Source organism: Saccostrea cucullata, unplaced genomic scaffold (assembly GCF_032062105.1).
Source record: "Saccostrea cucullata isolate Sc308-1 unplaced genomic scaffold, CSIRO_AGI_Scuc_v1 ctg126, whole genome shotgun sequence".
NCBI lineage: Eukaryota > Metazoa > Mollusca > Bivalvia > Ostreida > Ostreidae > Saccostrea > Saccostrea cuccullata.
Window position 1 is genome coordinate 46304 of NW_026928905.1, and position 19004 is coordinate 65307.

The 19004-nt window shown below is 34.8% G+C and overlaps 2 protein-coding genes across 2 annotated transcripts; both read left to right on the forward strand.

The window, feature by feature from the left end:
• Window positions 1-488: 488 nt before the first annotated feature.
• Window positions 489-10598, forward strand: LOC134279130 (methyl-CpG-binding domain protein 5-like). Its single transcript, XM_062761480.1, is given in 8 exon segments — window positions 489-633; window positions 1018-2092; window positions 2786-3084; window positions 3270-5422; window positions 5424-6819; window positions 7051-7202; window positions 8187-8293; window positions 8588-10598. Coding segments are annotated over 7 exon segments (5241 nt in total). The 5' UTR covers window positions 489-633; window positions 1018-1082; the 3' UTR covers window positions 8712-10598.
• Window positions 10599-17981: 7383 nt separating this feature from the next.
• LOC134279140 (doublecortin domain-containing protein 2-like) lies at window positions 17982-18302 on the forward strand. Its single transcript, XM_062761504.1, has one exon. It carries the CDS (start codon window positions 17982-17984, stop codon window positions 18300-18302), a length of 321 nt encoding a protein of 106 aa, XP_062617488.1.
• Window positions 18303-19004: the final 702 nt, after the last annotated feature.

The window sequence follows — 19004 nt, forward strand, 5'->3', positions numbered from 1 at the left end:
CTCATGCTTGTTTGCCTAATACCCACAAGCAGAGGAAACTTCCAAAAGTAGCTCATATGTATGTAAAGGTTCTCACGTGGTACATCAAGTGTGTTAATTATGAACACTTGGATGAATTATGATGATATAATTCAGTCAGGGGTTCCAGATTTACAGGATGCATCATAAAGGTCTTGGTCTACAGAACAGAAATATGTCATTTTGATATTCAGTTGAAGTCCCTTTAGGCTATTTTCCTTTTTGAAAAGGGGCGAGGGTGACTCAGGTGAACGTTGAGGCCAATGGGTCTCTTTTTTTCTTCATGCAATATCTGATAAGCAGCTTCTCTAAATATACTTTTGAAATAAATAGGGTATAAATAAGTATGCCTGATGAGAGTTTCATTCATAGAAGCGCAGACATTAAGCGCCAGTGCGTACTATTATATTTTTTCCTCGGATGCGATCACGCATCAATTCTATGGTCGCATTACAGATTGTCAACACATGCGCAATATTGCAGTCGGCCATTTTAATTTTAAACGATTAAAAATATATTTAGAAATCGATCATTTTTAATGGACAGGCCTGAGTGCCATATTGAATTCTTTATCATTATGCATAAATAGGATTAAATCATTGTTTATTTATATAGGTAGGTATACTCTCCCGTAGGTGTATGTAAACAGTATGGGGCACCTGCTAGAAGACGGGGACACTGTTGTTTTGATTTGTTCAGCTGATTTGTCATGTAAAAGTGAATGACACTTACTAATATTTAAAATAAGCGATGCCTTATATGATGTTTATTTTCATGGCCTGGCATTTTGAGCGTGTCTTCTGCGAAGTCCGCGTTTACAATTTACCGTCAAATAGTAACCCCAGGCTGTTTCATTTTATGGACATTAAAAGTAGGTCATCTGTTTTATTGAACAGAAGTTTGATGTAACAGCTGTTGATAATGGTTTTGATGGAGTGTAATATGATCAATAATTTATTTTGTACAATAATAACCATTTGAAATGTTTTGATGTTTCAGTTAGCAGTCATCATGCAGAACTTTCTAAACCTTGGGATTGGATAACGGAATTGTAGTGTTGAACCATGGATCCCTCCAATGGAGGCCAGAATGCAATGTCTAATGACCCTGGTCTGTATGGTCAACAGACCGCCCTGGCCAGTGCTGGGATGTACAATCAGATGATGATGGGTGGGTACAGCACAAACGCAGGATCCGGAGTGGAAAGATTATCCGTGCAATGTGATATGGTGAATTCACAAGTGAATGTTTTGCCATCCATGGGAACGTTTATTGGTCAGCCCAGTTATTCTAATTGTCTTACAATGCAAGGCCAGCAATCGCCACATATTGCACGACTGGGCATGCAGAACCTCCCAGCTTATCCCAACATGGCCCAGAATGTGTGTGTTCCATCAAATAATACGCTACCAAGTTTTGGACATTGCTTTTTAACCCCATCTTTCAATCAACAGCAAACACAGCTTCCTCAACAAGTTTTTAACACAAACCAAGACAGAATGACCGGTGGATTTCATGTGATTTCTAACCATATGCCGAGCATGGCAATGACTATGACATCAACTGCAAATCCAATATATATGTCTGGTACGACTTTGATAAATAATAGTGCTTATGTTCCAAAATCTAGTGCTACTGAAAGTTTATGTGCTACGATAGCCAGTTCAGTGAGTAAACAGAGTCAAAATACAAGTGTTTACAATGTGATCTCAAGCATGCCGCAGAAGACGTTTCCTCAGCGACAGAAATCTCGGGAGTCGGTGGAGGAAAATGTGGTCTCTTCAACTTGTTCAACGTTAACTTCTCCTGTTGTTCCAGTACCTCCTGCAATGGAGGTTCCATCTCAAAACCAGATGGATGTGACTGAAGAAAATGTGAATATAAAATCAAGCGAAGGAGTGCTGCAGCATATCACGCCAAAAGTTAGTGTTGACAAAGTTTGTGACAAAATTCCGGAGCAAGAGTTTGCCCCTGAAACAGATCTGACACTTAGTGTGAAAGAAGAGACGGCTCAGGTTGTGGTCCCTTTGGGATGGAGAAGAGAGAAAAAAGATGGTGCTATTGTTTATTACAGGTATGAGGAGGAAAAATGTGACAATTAAAGTATAATGCTGTGGAATCGTTTCAATGTTCATAGGCAGGCAAAATTTTACATGTGGTGTGGACGTTATTTCCTGGGTTACTCGTTTATATGGTAGATTCTGATCAATAAGTCATTATGTTATACAGTGATAAAATAAATTATCATGGAGATGTAAATTCATGGATAAAGGTGACACATGAAATCCATGGACATTGAAGTAGCCCACGAACAATTATGATTCCACTGTAGCCAAAAAGATTAATTGGTTGGATTGCAAAACAAAATCCAGTTTATGGATTGATATGTGATGAATGTCTGTCTGCCTGTTTGTGTATACTTGGATAGATCTGGGTTTTTTTGCATCAACATTTTGTTGAGCAGTTGAGCTTAGCTCTGTTGTAGATCATTTTATATTAGCAGCATACAATCTGAAAGATTTACACATTTGTACATGTTGAAGGTAGAAAATAGACGCTCTCAGAAAAATGGATTTCCTTGGCAGGACAAGACAAATAAGAACATTGTAGTTTTTGTACAAGTCAAAACATATTAACAGTACTTGTATATCCATCAATAGATTAAGGTTCTGTAGCATCAGCATTAAGAGAAAATAAATTTTGATGTGAATCGTTATATGCAGGAATATTTTTTTGGAGTAAGACCTCTTTTAATTCTATTTTTCAGTCCAAGTAATGTGCCATTGTGTTCAGTGGAGGAGATAAGCCAGTATTTACTGTCGGACTCTACGTGTAAGTGTGGTCTGGAGTGCCCTGTGATTGTTAGTAAGACGTTTAATTTTGATCTGTCAGTGGATTCTAAGGTCTGGAGTCTGGACATGACCAAGTCTTCAGAGGACCTGATGAATCTCTGTAACCACAGACGTAAAATTATCAACATGGCCACGGCATTCCACGGCTCTATGCTGACCGGTGTGGAGGAGGTGGGGAGCAGTATTGTGACCCAGGGCTCAAAGTCAACTGACAGTAAGTCTTTAAAGGATCAGTTATCAATTCATTTTAAAAATTCAGTTAATTGATGAGGTAATAAACATGATAAAAGAAATATCTAGAGGTTTAAATTAAATTAATTAAATGTTCCATTGATTGCATCTTTCATTGGTGATGATCCAAATGCTTAAGTTTTAATTTGGGAATTCAATCTTTTTCAGAAAGTAAAAGCAAAAAGAAACGAAGCAGAGCTGGTAGCTATAGTACACCTTATGACAGAGTCCGTGTAGCTGACCTGATAGCAGAAAGGGATAGACTAAGGTCCGAGGAGGAAACGCTGGCCAGGCAGTCCAGTAAGGAGTCCAGCGACAAGCCAGGCATGACCACTGTTGGTGTCCAGTCTCCACTGGACCTTGCAAAATCACCACCTCCTAACAGTTCCAAGCCAGGCCTTATGTCTCCTACAATACCCCAAACAAACCCCCTTCAGACTCGACTCCAGACAGTGTCAGACGCTTCACAGTTTTATCCTCCGCATTTATCTTCCTTGCAGTCTGTAGGAATGTTACCAAACACCTACACACAGACTATAGCCGATGCCATGAATGCAGCTAGAAGCAGCAGTGTTCAGTTACCAAGTCAGTCTCCAGCATATTACACCACAGGGAGTGTTCATCCTCAACCAATGGGCAATCTCCCGCCTTTAGGAAGCCCTCCCATGGGCCCCCATGGTTTCAACATGTTTTCTAACCCTGGCTTTGGGTTGCAGCTTGGTTACATGGACAAGAGAGGTAATACTTCCTATCCCATGCCCTATACCAAACCCTCAATGTATCGATTCACAAACCCTGCACTCTCAGACCTTATTGACCCAGCTTCGTGGACAGAGAAAAAGAAACCAAGACCTAAAAAACCAAGGGCTAAAAAAGATAAAAAGAAAACAACCACTGTGTTTGAAAGCGACACACCACCACCCAATGTGGATGTGAGTGTACTCAAAGATCAAGGACATGGACCAATACCCAAGGTCAAAACCTCTACTCCCTCCAGCCAGTTTCTAGATAACCCAACAGGGTATATAGCTGACCAGACATCCATGATAAAGACTACTCTAGCATCTAATTGTCAGGATTCAAAAGAAAACCCCAGCACCTCCCGAGTTTCTAGTGCATTCCCCACATCTAGTTCTTCCAATTTTGGAAGCGCTAGTGACAATCTTGATGTTAGTACAAACGTGGTGGTTCACACGTCTCAGACGGAGAGACCGGAGCTGAGTATTTCTATAACAGACACCACAATGAGAGCCCTGTCCATGAGTGATAACACTTTCACTGAGGATCGCTGTCATTCGTTGTCACCCAGTGACTCTAATGGAGAATGCCCAGCTGAGACGATGATGCCCACTTCCATTGTGCATCACACTGGTAAAGCAGAAGTTCCAAAAGTGGAAGTCAAAGTCTCTGAGAGCATTAAAACCACAGAAATTTCAAGTCTTGCAACAATACCAATGCAGGCACTCAATACCGTTAATTCTAAGCAGAGTGATGGTACAGTGTTACCAAATTTCAGCACCATACAGCAGTTGTTAGGATATAACATGTCCAATCAATTTCCTGCCAGTAAAATGTTGTCTGCTGCTGCCCGGGCTCAAATGGCTCAGAAGACCACTGTGTTACCAGCAGATTTAAACAGTGTTCAAGTGACTCAGCAGTTGCTGTCATCATTTCAGAAGAATTTTATGGAGAAACCTGGAGCCAATGTTGGTCTTGTAGCAAGTGAACAAGAAGCCCTGAAACTTCTTGCCCAGAATGCAACACTGGTCTCTTCAACCGTGTCAGAAATTCTACCAGTGTCACTACATAGCAGCTCAAGTGCTGGAGGTTTGAAAATTTCAGCAAGTGCAAATCCCACATTGTCTGTGGATTCTCAAATCCCAAGTGTCATGTTGCAATCAGGGTCTCAGCCACAAATCAGCACTGCAGTAACAAATGCTTTCACTGTTTTAAACAATACCCAGCAAACACCACAGCAGATCCTTAGTTCCCATAATGCATCATTACTAAGTACCCAGACGACGCCAATTGCATCAACACAAATGGTCTCACCACTTCCTGTGGGTAGTACCCAGTCATCTCAAATCACAGGATCACAACCAACTATGGTCCACACTCAAACTGCCCAGATTGCAGGAACGCAGCAAACCCCAATAATCTACACTCAAGCCAATTCAATCCTAACCACACAAACAACTCCCATAATACACACCCAAACTACACCAATTATTAACACACAGGCAACTCCAATCATGAACACACAAAATTCACAATTTTTGTCTGCTGTTGGAAATATTAATCAAAATGCTGTTATGTTATCCAAATCCAGCTTTGAACTGTGCACAGAATACCTCTGTGTTTAACCCAGTGATGAACCCCTCCTCTCTGATGATGCCAGGAAACCTCACCTATACACCAGAACAATGCATGCCTGCTAACTTTAACCTTGGGGGAGTTGGGAATCAGCAGATTATGGGAAATAACTCCAATGTTTGTATCAAACCTTTAGGACAGTTCATCAACATGGACACAAACCAGATCAAGCAGGCATTACCAACCCAGTCCTGTGATCTCTCCCAGAGCAATCTACCATCAGGGTTACCAACCCCACCAGGTCAACTGTTGGTCTTACCAAATCTTCAGATGCCTCTGGTCCAAGTGTTTGGTAATGGTCAGAAAAATGGAGCACCTGACATCAACTCTCTTCTATCACAGCTGCAGACAAATCTGGCACCCATGTTTAATGCACAACAAGTTTGGAACAATCTGACAACAGGCAGCAACTTGACTGCAATGCAGCTGCAAACTCTGCAACTTCAGCAACAGCTTCTACAACAGATTCAACAGCTCCAAGGTATGCAGTCTCTAATCAGCCAGTTTAATGCCGGTGATATGAGTAAGCTTCCCGCCCAGTTTCCTATGGAAGTGGACAGGAAGGACAGCAATGCTTTGTCCATGGTTACCATGGTGAATGATGTCTCCACGACAACAGAGTCACCTCCTTTGCAGAGTCAAGAAAATGATGAAGAATCCAACATGGAGGTAGGGTCAGAGGTCACCAGTACCCATGTTGGAAATGCTGAATCTCAAAATGTGGATAGCACAGGAGAGGAATCTCAGAATGCAGAAATGGAGGACAAGAGTTCAGACATCCAGATGGATTTGGATTCTGGAACATTACCAAAGAAAGAGCTGGAAAAGGACCAGGAAACACCAGAGAATGTAATGATAATAGAAGACTTCATGGAGAATACAGACACTCAGCATTCCAGTATAGAGGAGGAAAACTGCAGTGTTACCCCAGGGGTGTCTGAAGACTATGAAGAAAATTCTTTCCAAGAGTTTGTTGATGAAGGTGATTCAAGAATTCAGAGCAGCACACAAAGAATTCTGTCAAAAGAAGAAGGTTGTGACACAAGCTCAGTTAGAGTGTCTTTAAGTAAAGAAAGAATGCAACACAACAAAAAGGAGGGTAATGCTGAAGCAGAAAGTAGTATGTTAGAGAGGAAAAGTGATGTAGACACTGAGAAAAAGGCCAGCAGCATACAGGAAGAGAATTATAACACTGGTAATGACTATATGTGTGTGCCAGACTCCAGCCAAACTGGAGAAAACACCAGCAAGCAGTCCTGTGTTCCTCCTCTGGTGACAAGCAGTACAAAACATTCCAAAAACACAGTAGAATCCACCTCTGAGCCACCAGCAATCAAACAAGAAGGTAAGGAAACAATTCAACACAGTCAAATTGTACATACATATTCAGAATGCAGATCTTTAAAATTTTATATTTTATATACAGTAAATGAAATTCTGATGATCTTATTTTGTCACCGAAATAGCCAAGTAATGAAATATCAACTAGATTAGTTAAAGGAATTTCTTCCTTGTATTAATGGGAGATTGGCATGATAAAAGAGAATTTGCTGAGTGATTTGATGTTGTTCTGCAGAGGATTCCAACGTTACTAAAGGGGTTAATGGAGGGGTAACTTTTATTGAAGGAGACCTGATTTGGGGACAGATCAGGGGTTTTCCTTCTTGGCCCGGTAAAGTGGTGCCCCCTTGTGAGGTCATTGACCCGGAACCACTGGAAATGGGAAAGGTAAGCGGTTCCAAAGTGCAAAATTCAAAAAGCTGTCATTGGTTTTAGAAAATTTAATACTGTGTGCAGAGAAAATAAGAAATATTTATTTTATAAGTTACCCTAATCACCCAGGTGACCTGTTGCAATCTGTTTTCACCCATTGTCATGTTATTTGTTTTGTGTTTTGGACATCAGTTGTAAATATCTGAACATTTTCAGATTCTGTTAAACCAATAAACCAATTGCAACCAATTTTGGCATTTGGTATAACAGGGTAAGACAGACACATATACAGAAAATATCAATTCCTTTTTAGTGACTTCTAAACAGAAATTTCACTCAAATGTGTTTAGACCATTCAGAATAACTTGACAAACAAATTTTGTTGAAAACATATTTCTCTTCAAAAATTGTTTTTAAAGGTAAAGACATTTACTTTAAAGTGCATTCATAAACAATTAGGTATTGTTTAGTGTCTTTCAGGACTGAGACATTCAACAAGTTGGAGCAAGATCCTGTTTCCTCTTTTTTCATTTTTTGATATAATCTGTCAAAGTGAAAATTCATTCCGTGAATTTATAGCAATTGCTTGCTCATTAAACTTTTTATGTCCCTATGAAATGATGTATTTTTAGAATAGGAGTTTTAATTAGTAAATTAAGTTTTAAAAGATTTATTTGTGATGATGTTTAATTAAAAATATCGGGGTTTTTATTGGTTTCATGACAGGAAGATAATGAAAATTGTGCATATAATAATCATTATTTGAATATCAATGTGTCCTTACCTATATTTGTTGTCCTTGTCACAAATCTATTTCATTATTTCAAAGTCAAGTTCAGTGTTCACTCTTTTGTGTTTTCACTTTTCAGTTGAAGTCACTCGCTTCTAGTTAATGTATATAGCATTTAATAACAGAATTTTAGAGTTTGTACATCTTTTATACATGGATAAAGTATCTGCATTTAGATTTTGTGATGTATACATGAGTGTGTATTTCAGATCTGGGTGAAGTGGTATGGTGACCACACCTTTACTCAGGTGGAACAAGACAAACTGAAATCTCTGGAGAATGGACTGAAGGCGCACCAAAGACAGAAAAACAGGAAGTAAGATATGTTTACAACTTGGATTATTTATTTTCAGTGATGAAGTTTTAAGGCAATAGAACTGTAAATATAGAAACTGGCCTGTATGCTCATTCAAACATACATTCCTCTGTATCTGCTTGCTTGCTTATATTCTGAACAGTGTACCGGTCTAAAGAGTACCATTCAAAATGCACACATAATGTTTCAACGTAATTATATAAAGGATATTTAACATGTTTAAGATATAAAATAAATTTTTACTTGCCTTTCAATTAATTATGATGGCATTTCATACTTCATGTTTTGTTCTAGGGGTCGGAAGATGAATTCAAATCTGGAGGCTGCAATACAAGAGGCATTAGCAGATTTAGGTCAAATTACCGACAGCAATATTAACAGCAAGGGAAAGACAAGCAAGAAAAAGCGGGTCAGATAGCAGGAGCGAAGAAGAAGGGAGAATGCCATCTGATTTGTCTTAGAGTTTAGATTAAGAGAACCTATTAATTACATGTAAGCTACAGGAAGAATAATTAACAAATTGATTATTTAAGATTGACATACAAGTAAGGTTTATCGATCTTATTTCTATTCATGGTATTTTGCAATCATAATTTTTGTTTTGATTTCATTAATTAAAAAAAAAACGAGAATTAATAGCTTATTGACACGTTATTTTTTTTCAATTTTTTAAGGGGAATAAAAGCAACATAAATGTGAAATTTATTTTGAAAAAATACCATACATGCAAACAATAATGTTAGCATTTCTTTTGTTAATTGATCATTGATAAAAGCCCTTCATCTATGCATATAGTTAGTTTAAGTACAGAAAATGTACTGTTGCCAAAAAACGATATGAGAAATGTCTGTTTTGAAGATATTCTTGAGATAATGCATAATATGTTCTATATGTACTCTTCATACAATCTTGTTTCTCACTTGCATATCATCTTTGTAATGTACTCTTCATTCCAACCAATCAAAAATTGAAAATATTTTTTATTGAATTTTGCAGAAGTGAATTTATAAAAATACTTTGATACGAATTTACTTGATGAAATATATACATGTCTGTATATAATAAGTTCTCATACAGGGGATGTTCGTCCTGTTAGCTATTAATAAATATTTCTGATTTTTGATTGGCTGGAGATATAATAGATCTGGGAATTACTGGGTCCTTGCAGACCATTGGCTGTGATATGTCTACGAAAATGGCTATGTACAGATAAATTTGAGATATATATATTACATATATAAGTATCGTAATAAGGTGTGGTGTACAGCAATGCTTTCTACGCCTCAGTCTCGATGATTTGGAGTTGTACCATTGTACCACTTGCCTGCTTCCAGTTTAAAAGGGAGGCAACTGTTGAAGTGTATTTATAGAGCTCATAGGTCGTAGTTCAAAAGTGAAGTTTATTTGGGAATTGTCTAGAGCCAAAACTGATAAGTTTCTCAAATATGTTTTTCATGCATTCAGTCATTATACTCTTGTTTTGAATTTAATGTTTTAAACACTTTATTTCGGATTGAGGGTTACTGAAATCTAATATATATGTACAGTAAAAGGTTCTGAGAAACTAATTGATCTTATATATCTGTAAGAGGAACATAGTCAAAAGTCTTCAACAAGATTTGTAAAAGTTTATTTTGGGAATTTTTAAAAGTTTCCTTATGACTAAGATTTCCTAATAAGAAAATTAAAAAAATCTAGTTTTACTGTAGTTGCAGAAAGTAGATGTAGGAAAGCATCTATGGTGAAAGTATTTTTCTATGGAAAATACTGTTTAATAATGATATACTTAAATGTTTATCAAAATTATTCCATTATACATTGTAAATAAACTTTGTACAGCATTTAATTGTAGAAAACCATTATTTGTTATTCCTCAGCACCATATCTTCAGTGCGACCTTCTATGTGCCATGCTTGATATATATGTGTGTAATATTAATTATACTTGTGTTGTATAAAGTACTTATATTTACATTTTACACGGGAACCTTGTGTTGATCATAGGGTATATTTCTGACATTTTACATTTCTGTCTACTTGTGTTTTTTTTTTTTTGGTTGAAGGCTGTTGTTAATTTTTTGAAAAGAAAAAAACTCTCCTTGAGTGGGTTATTTTTGATAGATAAATTGCTATGTAATTTATTAGTTATATATAACAGTTACAATGGTACAGTTTATTTACCCTTATTTGTTAATACTACAGCAGAATGGAGCATTTTCAGCTTATAACTTTTTACATATACATATGTGTATGTAAATGTTTGTGTGAAGTTAAAACATTATTTGTGATAACTTTTTAGAAAATAATTTTAGGTTAATGTTTTTGGAGCAGGTTAACATTTTTGGTGCAGTTTTTGGTGTGGGCAGTTAACTATAAGCCCATATTTAAGGAAACTAAGTGCAGTAGGATGTATATACATTTTTTTTTTCATTAAAGTGTACATGTGTGCAATTTCATCTGATTTTTTTTTTTCAGTTTTGAATAGAGATATTTAGATGGAATTTTCATATTCTCATTTTATGTTCAATTTTTAAATGTGCACAAAATTAGGTAGAATTTTTTCAGTCTAACAAGTAGAAAAAGCAATTTTTTTAATTTCAGCAAATTCTCATGTTTTTCTTTTCGTGCATTTTATTGATTAGCAAAACACAATAAGGCAATGTTGTAGAGATATGTTGCGAATTTAAGCTTTCCTTGTTTTTGTTTGCTTTGTTTGTTGAGTCCTGTATGAGCAGGTAACAAGTGCTCATTTCTGTTATGTTTTACACACAAATAATAGTAGCTCAGGAATGGCCCATCAGATCGTGAAATTGTTGACAGTTGCTATGGTTACCACATGTTGAGGGTGGGTTTGATTCCTAGGTCTGTTTTTGTGAAGCAGAGGAAAACAAGTGCTTACTATTGTTGTTATTGGTAACAATGTTAAAGAAATGTACATTTTAAGGTTTGTGCAAATTTTACTTTTAGCATATTAAAATCATAATATATTGCTTTTGTGTGATCCTAGTTTCTTTACTGGCATGTGTTGGTTGAGTTGTTTTTCCATAAAATATCTGGAATATTGAAAGCAGTTTGAAACCAAAATATCTACTACAATGATGCTTACTGAAGTGGCAAAATTTTCCATTTTGAGCTTTGTTTTTGACACATCCATTTTTTCAGAAAGGTGGAAGCAACTTTTGTCCTTGCTTGTTTCAAACAAACATGTACTTGAAAAAAAAACAACGCATGTAACAAGTATATAGGTACAAATGCATTTTCTTTACTACTAGTATATAAATTTAAGTACATAAGCAGTAACAGAAAATGACAAAAGGTAGAGGAGTTTCATTTGTCTATCTGTCCAACAGCTAAATTCCATAATTAACAAATCAGAAAGTCAGTCTACATAACAAACACTGAGTAAACGTATGTGGCAACGCACTTTGAAAAAATTACGCACTTTGAAAATTTTTTTCAAAGTGCGTTAAATTTGGGACCAACTCAACGCACTTTGAAAAAGTTTTTCAAAGTGCGTTAAGAGTGTACATCAATATATTTTACCATGGAGACACTTAACGCACTTTGAAAAAAAAAAATCATATTTTTAGTAATGGAAAGATTTTATTTGTTATTTATCTTTCAAAAAACTTATCAATTGATTTACTTCGAAAAGATGACTGAATTGGACAAATCTTTATCTTTCCAATGCATAGACAAGGTAAAAGTTATGGTTGAGGGGTCAATAAACCAAAAACTGCATTTTCAATGCTTATATAACATTGTATAAACCAAACTTGCACAAATGCTGCGGTCTCGAAGAGCTATGCTCAAAACATTTATATAATTATGTATTTACCTAACTGGTATGACGTTGAAAACTTTAAATATTAAATTTTAATTAAGAAGATGAAAACTTTAAATTTTTTATGTACTATTTAAAAGTATGACAGAGAAAGAATTACTTTTGAAAAATATTTTCATTTTTGGAATATATAATTTAAGTTGGTTAATTGTGTGACTTTGCCCCCTTAACACCTTTACATCTACTATTCAAAGAGGTGAGCTCTTAATCTCTGATGTTACCTACTCTTTTTTTTTTATTTTATGAAAACCTTTAATTTTTTAAAACGTCAATTTCCTTGAGTGGGTTATTTTTAAAAAAGTTATAAAAGATATGTAAATTATAAAGTTATATAAAAAATGTCAAATAAATCCTGTTTATTTACCCTTATTTGTTAATAGTACCTGTGATTATTTGTAAGAATTTTCAATCTTTACATTTTTTTTCAAATGCATATATGGTATGTAAATGTTTGTGTGAATTTTTTAAAACATTATTTGTGATTTTAACTTTTTGAAAAAAATTTTCAAAGTGCGTAATTTTTCAAAGTGCGTTTTAACAAATGTATCTGATCAATACAGATGTGGTGGTAACTTCAATTAGCCTAGCAGCGTACTGTGTACATTGGGTGAATCTCTCTCTCTCTCTCTCTCTCTCTCTCGTAACTTCACATTCTTCTACAGATTAACATGAGCATTTTTTTAATTGTACATCATGTATTCTACAATGTATGCTTTATTTGACCCAGCAATTTTCATATTCTCAAGGATTAAGGAGGAATGTTCAATTTTTAAATGTGCACAAAATTAGGTAGAATTTTTTCAGTCTCATTTAAGTAGGTTAAAAAAATATTGTTCGTTATATAACGCGAAAGTTTCGCGAACGAACGCTTACAATTTGCGTGCATTTACGAATTTTTCGCGTTATAACGAGAAAAAAAAAATTCAACCTAAGAAAATGGGCTCACCATTTCAAAGTTTGCTATCTAACAATTATTACTAAAAATCAAAGTACTGAAAGTACTGTTAGACGGAGGCTTCATGTATGAGAGAACACAAAAGAAATATATATGTCATACATTGCTGTTATGTTATTACACACAAATAATGTGTAGTTTTTTTTTCAATTCAACATTTTTTTCATGATACTCCAAATTCATGAGGTTTTTGGGATATTTAATTTCATCTTTGTAATGTAAACTTGGCCTTGATTAAAGTTCACTGTTATTTGTGAGATACTTTCAATATTAAACCTTTCAAAGTTGTTGTAATTGACTAACAATGTTAATAAAACATTTTAAGGTTTGTGCAAATTTTACTTTTAGTCATATTAAATATATATGGAAAATATATTGCTTTTGTGTGATCCAGTTTCTTTGATGGCATGTGTTGGTTGAGTTGTTTTTCCATAAAATACTGGAATATTGAAAGCAGTTTGAAACCAAAAAATACTACAATATTTGATAAATGAGTGTTTTAATTGTGGCATTTTGATGTTGCCCCTTCCCTGACCTCAAACTTTTTTCAGAATTTCTGGATTCAGCACTTTGCCTCAGCCTGTGTTTCATATTTCAAGACATCTTATTTAAAAAAAAAGACCTACTGTTAACATAATTATGACATAGCTACCAAAATCAAAATTTTCTTTTGTAATAATGTTATATAAGCTAACAGTACAAAAGAAGCAGCCAGGTAAACATGAACAACATAATATAGTACAGTTTGTCTTAAACCTTTGTGATACAAAATGGGGTGACCTATAATTGAAAGCAACACAGAATTTTCTTTAAGTAATACAACTTCATTAACATGCAATAAATGTATGTGGCAGAACACAATTTTTTGAGTGGAATAAAATTACTTTCTTACTTTATGTAAACAGAACAATCAAGTTCATAAGACTTGCTTTTTCACAAGTTTAAATTGTTTTTGGAGAAAAGTATTGCTTACAATTAAAAATATATCTTGACAAATTTGACAACCAATATTTCTGGAATTATTAAATGTAGTATTTTATCATATGACAGATTAACCCAAAAAATGTCTTTCTTTACTCGTATACCAGTGGAAATGGTTGCCCTTTTCAGTTTATCTGTTTAAAAAAAAAAATGAGACATATTTTTAGTAAGAAAAGTTATAAATATATTGTTATTTATCTTTCAGTTAAAAAAACTTTACCAATGATGTAGGTTAAAAAAAATTGACATGAATACCAATGATCAGAAATACATGTAATCTTGTATATAAAAAATAATGAAAGTTTGGGATAACAAAGAGGTAAAACACAAGTATCAAATGCAAAAAGGATAAGCTGCATATGACAATAAGACAACTTATTTCAGAAGATATGATTTTTAATTATTAATTAGGATATTATGTGATAAATCATGTAAATCCTATGAACCAAGATTTGGGTTGTTTGCTACGTTACAAAACATTTTATATAATATCAGAGTTGTTTATTTCTCTCTATCTAATGTGACGTTGACCCCAAACTTCAAACCGCTTGTAGAAAGTTAAATCTATTTTCATGTGTTTCCTAAAATTATACATAATATCAAATAAACAATTCAAAACTAGACTGTTAATATTCCTACATATAAAAATACTATGCATTTGTTTATTCATGATCCTTGTCAGATTAAAAAAACTCCATGAAACCTATTGATGCAAGCGTCAAAAATCGGCCGCAAACCAATTTATTGGTCCTTTCAAAAAGAAATTAGAAAAGGAATGAAAATGAGATTAAAAAAAATCAAGCACAAAAAATTCCATTAAAACTGAAATGCTTGATCTATTATTAAAATATCTTATATTTATATCATAAAACATTTGCATGCGACATAGCAGGATATACATTACAGGTACATCTGCGTCTCCACACTTAGTTTGATACACAGGCGAATTCTGGTGGAAGTTTTTACAATTAAATATAAAACTAAAGTTTAAACTTATCTGTAACTAGAGATAATTTTTACTTTAATAAAAGAAGCAATTGATAAGTGGGATTCCTCGATCACTCTCCGCGGATGTTAACCCCCCCCCAACTCCCTCTAGATCCGCCACTTCATTTCTTCTCGTTCTTCTTTTGGTGTGAGAACCGGCGGGAAAAGGCTCGGCATATTGTAAAACATGCTTTATCATCGTCTGTTGGAACAAAATCTCCTAATATTCTGTCTGATAAAAAATTAATAGTAAATCACATTTTTTTTTTTACATATTCCGTAGGAAATGTATTTATTACACGTCATTTTAAAAAATATTAGACAAATCCTGTTTTTTAGAAAAAGTAGAACTGTTTGTTTATACTTGTATGTGACGCGATCTTTGTTTTAGACTATGCCTATCCTTGCGGTCGGTGTAACGCAGAGTCGCTCTAAAAATAGAATTCTCAAGGTAATGAAAACAATCTCTCTCTCTCTCTCTCTCTGGGAAATCTTCCTGTTTACATTCCATGGGCAAGACAATCCCTATACACGGAGGCATTTTGTCATACAGCCTCCATCATGTATTCTGGAAAATTTAAACATTTTTATTTGGCCCAGCATAGGCGTCACCTTCGATGTATTTCTTGTTATGAGAATTACCTGTTATCGTAGCAACATTTATACACAGATCATTATCCTAGCATTCATTATCAGTGGGGGAGGGGGCGATGCCCTTTGTATTAATTAAAACTTCTCACATACTTTTGGGGGTCAGGATGATTGAATTTTTTGAAACATCAGTCTCATTTATTTATCAAATTGGTAAACATTGAGTTTTCTTTCTAATAAGGTATGTGTCAATTGTCTGTTAGATATCTAAAGGTGGGTTAATCAGAAATGATAGAAATTGATAAATTGAAAGATTAATAACGTTTATCTGGAACCGGTTGAGGAGTGTCGTTAGAACCTTAATGTAGATATTTGATTAATTATACGACTGATTAGACAGAAAATGTATTGATGTCCAGATATATGAAGTATGGGTTGAGATATCAATTCTTATTAAGGACATCTTGTCTGAAGAAGATGGCGTTGCTTACTCAGTATTTCTTCTTAAGTAAATCGAGGTTCATTAATTGTCAGGGAGAGAGAGAGAGAATGTATACTGAGTATTATATTGCTATATCAAGTTTGAAAGATGTCTTGGGGCATTTATTTCTGTATTAAATTTATTAATATTAAAAAAAACAAAAAAAAACAAGTATTTTGCTCGTGTACAATGACAGATATTCAAGCTTGAAACTATAAAAAGATTACTCAAGTAAAATTATAAAATTAGCGTACTCAAACACATTGTCTCAAACCACGGTTTGGAGTCCGCAGGGAAGGATCGTACATTTTTGGCCGTGGTTTGCCACGACAACTTTTAAACGCAACATTCCTAAAACTGAAGAAATGGGGTTGGAAGGTGTATTAAACAACCGTGTACCCTCTAGTCTAATATTTTTTTTTTTCAAAATACATCTAGTCTCTTCACAGCTATCTCTAAGTCTTTTGTAAGCTGTTGCTGACCAATACTGGTTTTCACAAACACGATGAAGACCATGGAAACCAGAAATATCGGTAAAAGAGCTATATACCTAATACACCGTTTTGTAATGAAAAGAAACCGTATGGAATAAGAATACATTGCGAACATGCTAATAATGTTTTGACTCCTAGGTTACATCCATTGAAGCACTGGGAGATCAAGTCATGAATTATCATTGATGTATAGAGGGCGGCGGCGGCATTTCTTCCATAATAAACAGCTGTCCGCATCAGTAAGCTTGTTTTGGTCCTCTTTAATTATAGCAATGACGGGTATAAATGAACGTCCTTGTATAACGTATTCAATAATGCGAGTGCAACGAGTGTCGGTACTTGACGTTCGATACTCCAATGTATACCAAATGATTTGTCAACTGCTTTGATTTGTTGCACAAAGAACATGCAACATGATCTTGCTTTATTCTTGTATTCCTTTATCGAGCCCTGGTCCCAGCATTTGTACCCACTACGCAAAGAGGTTGCTCAAATGTCAACAAGCCATTGAAAAACTTAGCTCCAGACATTGGACTGATAGATTTTAACTGTAATGATATACGTATTTATCTACTGATAACTTTTCGATCCAGCTTGTTCGAGAAATAAAAGCAAACAAGGATCGAAGAATAGGCGAATAATCTAACCTGGCTTAAATGCCTTATACATTCTTTACAAAAACCTAAATCCTGTCGTTTTATGTGACATATTCATAGCTCTTCAGGTAAAGAGGAGTCTTTCTATGGAAGAGTTGATTTCAACACAAAAATTTCATTGTTGTCTTTCACTGCGTGATTTCATTGTGGAACATTTTTGCATGTTGGTTGACTTTAGACGCTAAGGTGTCAAAACACGTATCTTGATTCCGTTAAAACACAGGAAACTAATTTTTCTGCCCAGCAGTTTTCATGTTTTGCTTTAAGAAACCGAAAATCGATGCGAAGTGTTTCTTAGCCATGTCGGGAATTTCTCTAGAATCTCGGGATTTACCTATGCCGCAGTTTTAGTCAGGATTTGATTGACAAATAAGAAGGACTTTGTTTACATCTGGGGTTTGCTTAGATACGCGACATCCAGAGCTTTATTACAAGAATGGTCTAACTAGCGACACAACGGTGTGTAAGTATTGACATTTTCATTAGTAACTTTGTCGAAGATCAACAGTGAAGAGCGCTTGTCCCTGACTTTTAAATGGTTTCAAACCCCTATAAGAAAGCATCTCCACTCTAAAAATCACTGCTCAAAAGATTTTTCGCGGTGGTGTGTGAAAATATTTGATATAGAAAGACGAGAGGGAGGAAAAGTATAGATTATTGAATTTTATATACACATTGTGATTGGGAATCTGCCAGAAAAATGATGGAGGATCGAGAATATGGGGACATGGACGTTCCCAACTATATGAGGGGAGCTAGCAAAGGATTCACCACGCATTTCTATATCAACGGAGATGAACATTACCAGAGCAAATCTCTGCTAGTCAACCCAAAAAGATATAGAAACTTTGACACGTTTCTGGACGATGCAACACGGTCTTTGAATCCTCGATTTGGTGCAATTAGGAATGTATATACCCCATTAGGAAAACATAAGATTTCGAGTTTTGATGATTTGAAAGAAGATGGGCAATATGTAGCAGCAGGGGTAGAGCGCTACAAGAATATTGGAAAACCGTAAGTACCCTGTAATCATTGTATTGTTTTAAGAAATTACATGATCAAATTAGGTAATGCATTAAATCTAAAAAATCGAAATGTGTAGCTGGAACACAGCTGAATTTTTATTGGGTCATTCCCAAATTTTGACTGATAAATTTCTGAAGCTAGTTAGAAAGAACTTTCCATTATTATAAACTTTGTTTTGACAATATTAAATTCAGCTGAAGAAATTCCTTAACAACCTTCAAAATACATGTCAAGTAACAGTAAATACTAGAACAGTAGTAAATACAAATTGCATAATGGTAAACAAAAACTGAAGACCGAAAACATAATAATATATATTATTAATTTGTGCATGGAAACTGTGTTTAACTTCGCGAATATTTTATGTTTTTTTTTCCAATCGAGTCATACAACTTAAATGAAAGTTATGTTTAATGTAAATTATGATTATTTCTGTTTGTTTGTTTAAACGAATTGATTTATCTCCATCCTATACAAAAAGCCCCTTGTAATGAGATTAAATTTTCCAGTAGACTTTGCAAATTAAATTATATCAAGTAACAATGCACTCTGTAGTCGGTCTCTATTTCAGATTTGGGATTGAATCCCTAATTTATGCAATTCAACGGTCGAAGTTACATGATATTGTTAATGAAATTTCTGATTTAAAGGCAAAAACTATTGTTCCCGGAGACAATTTATCTTATAATGCTCC

Coding starts and splice junctions, on each gene's coding strand:
- LOC134279140 (XM_062761504.1), top strand. CDS start 17,982: ATGATGGAGGATCGAGAATATGGGGACATGGACGTTCCCAACTATATG.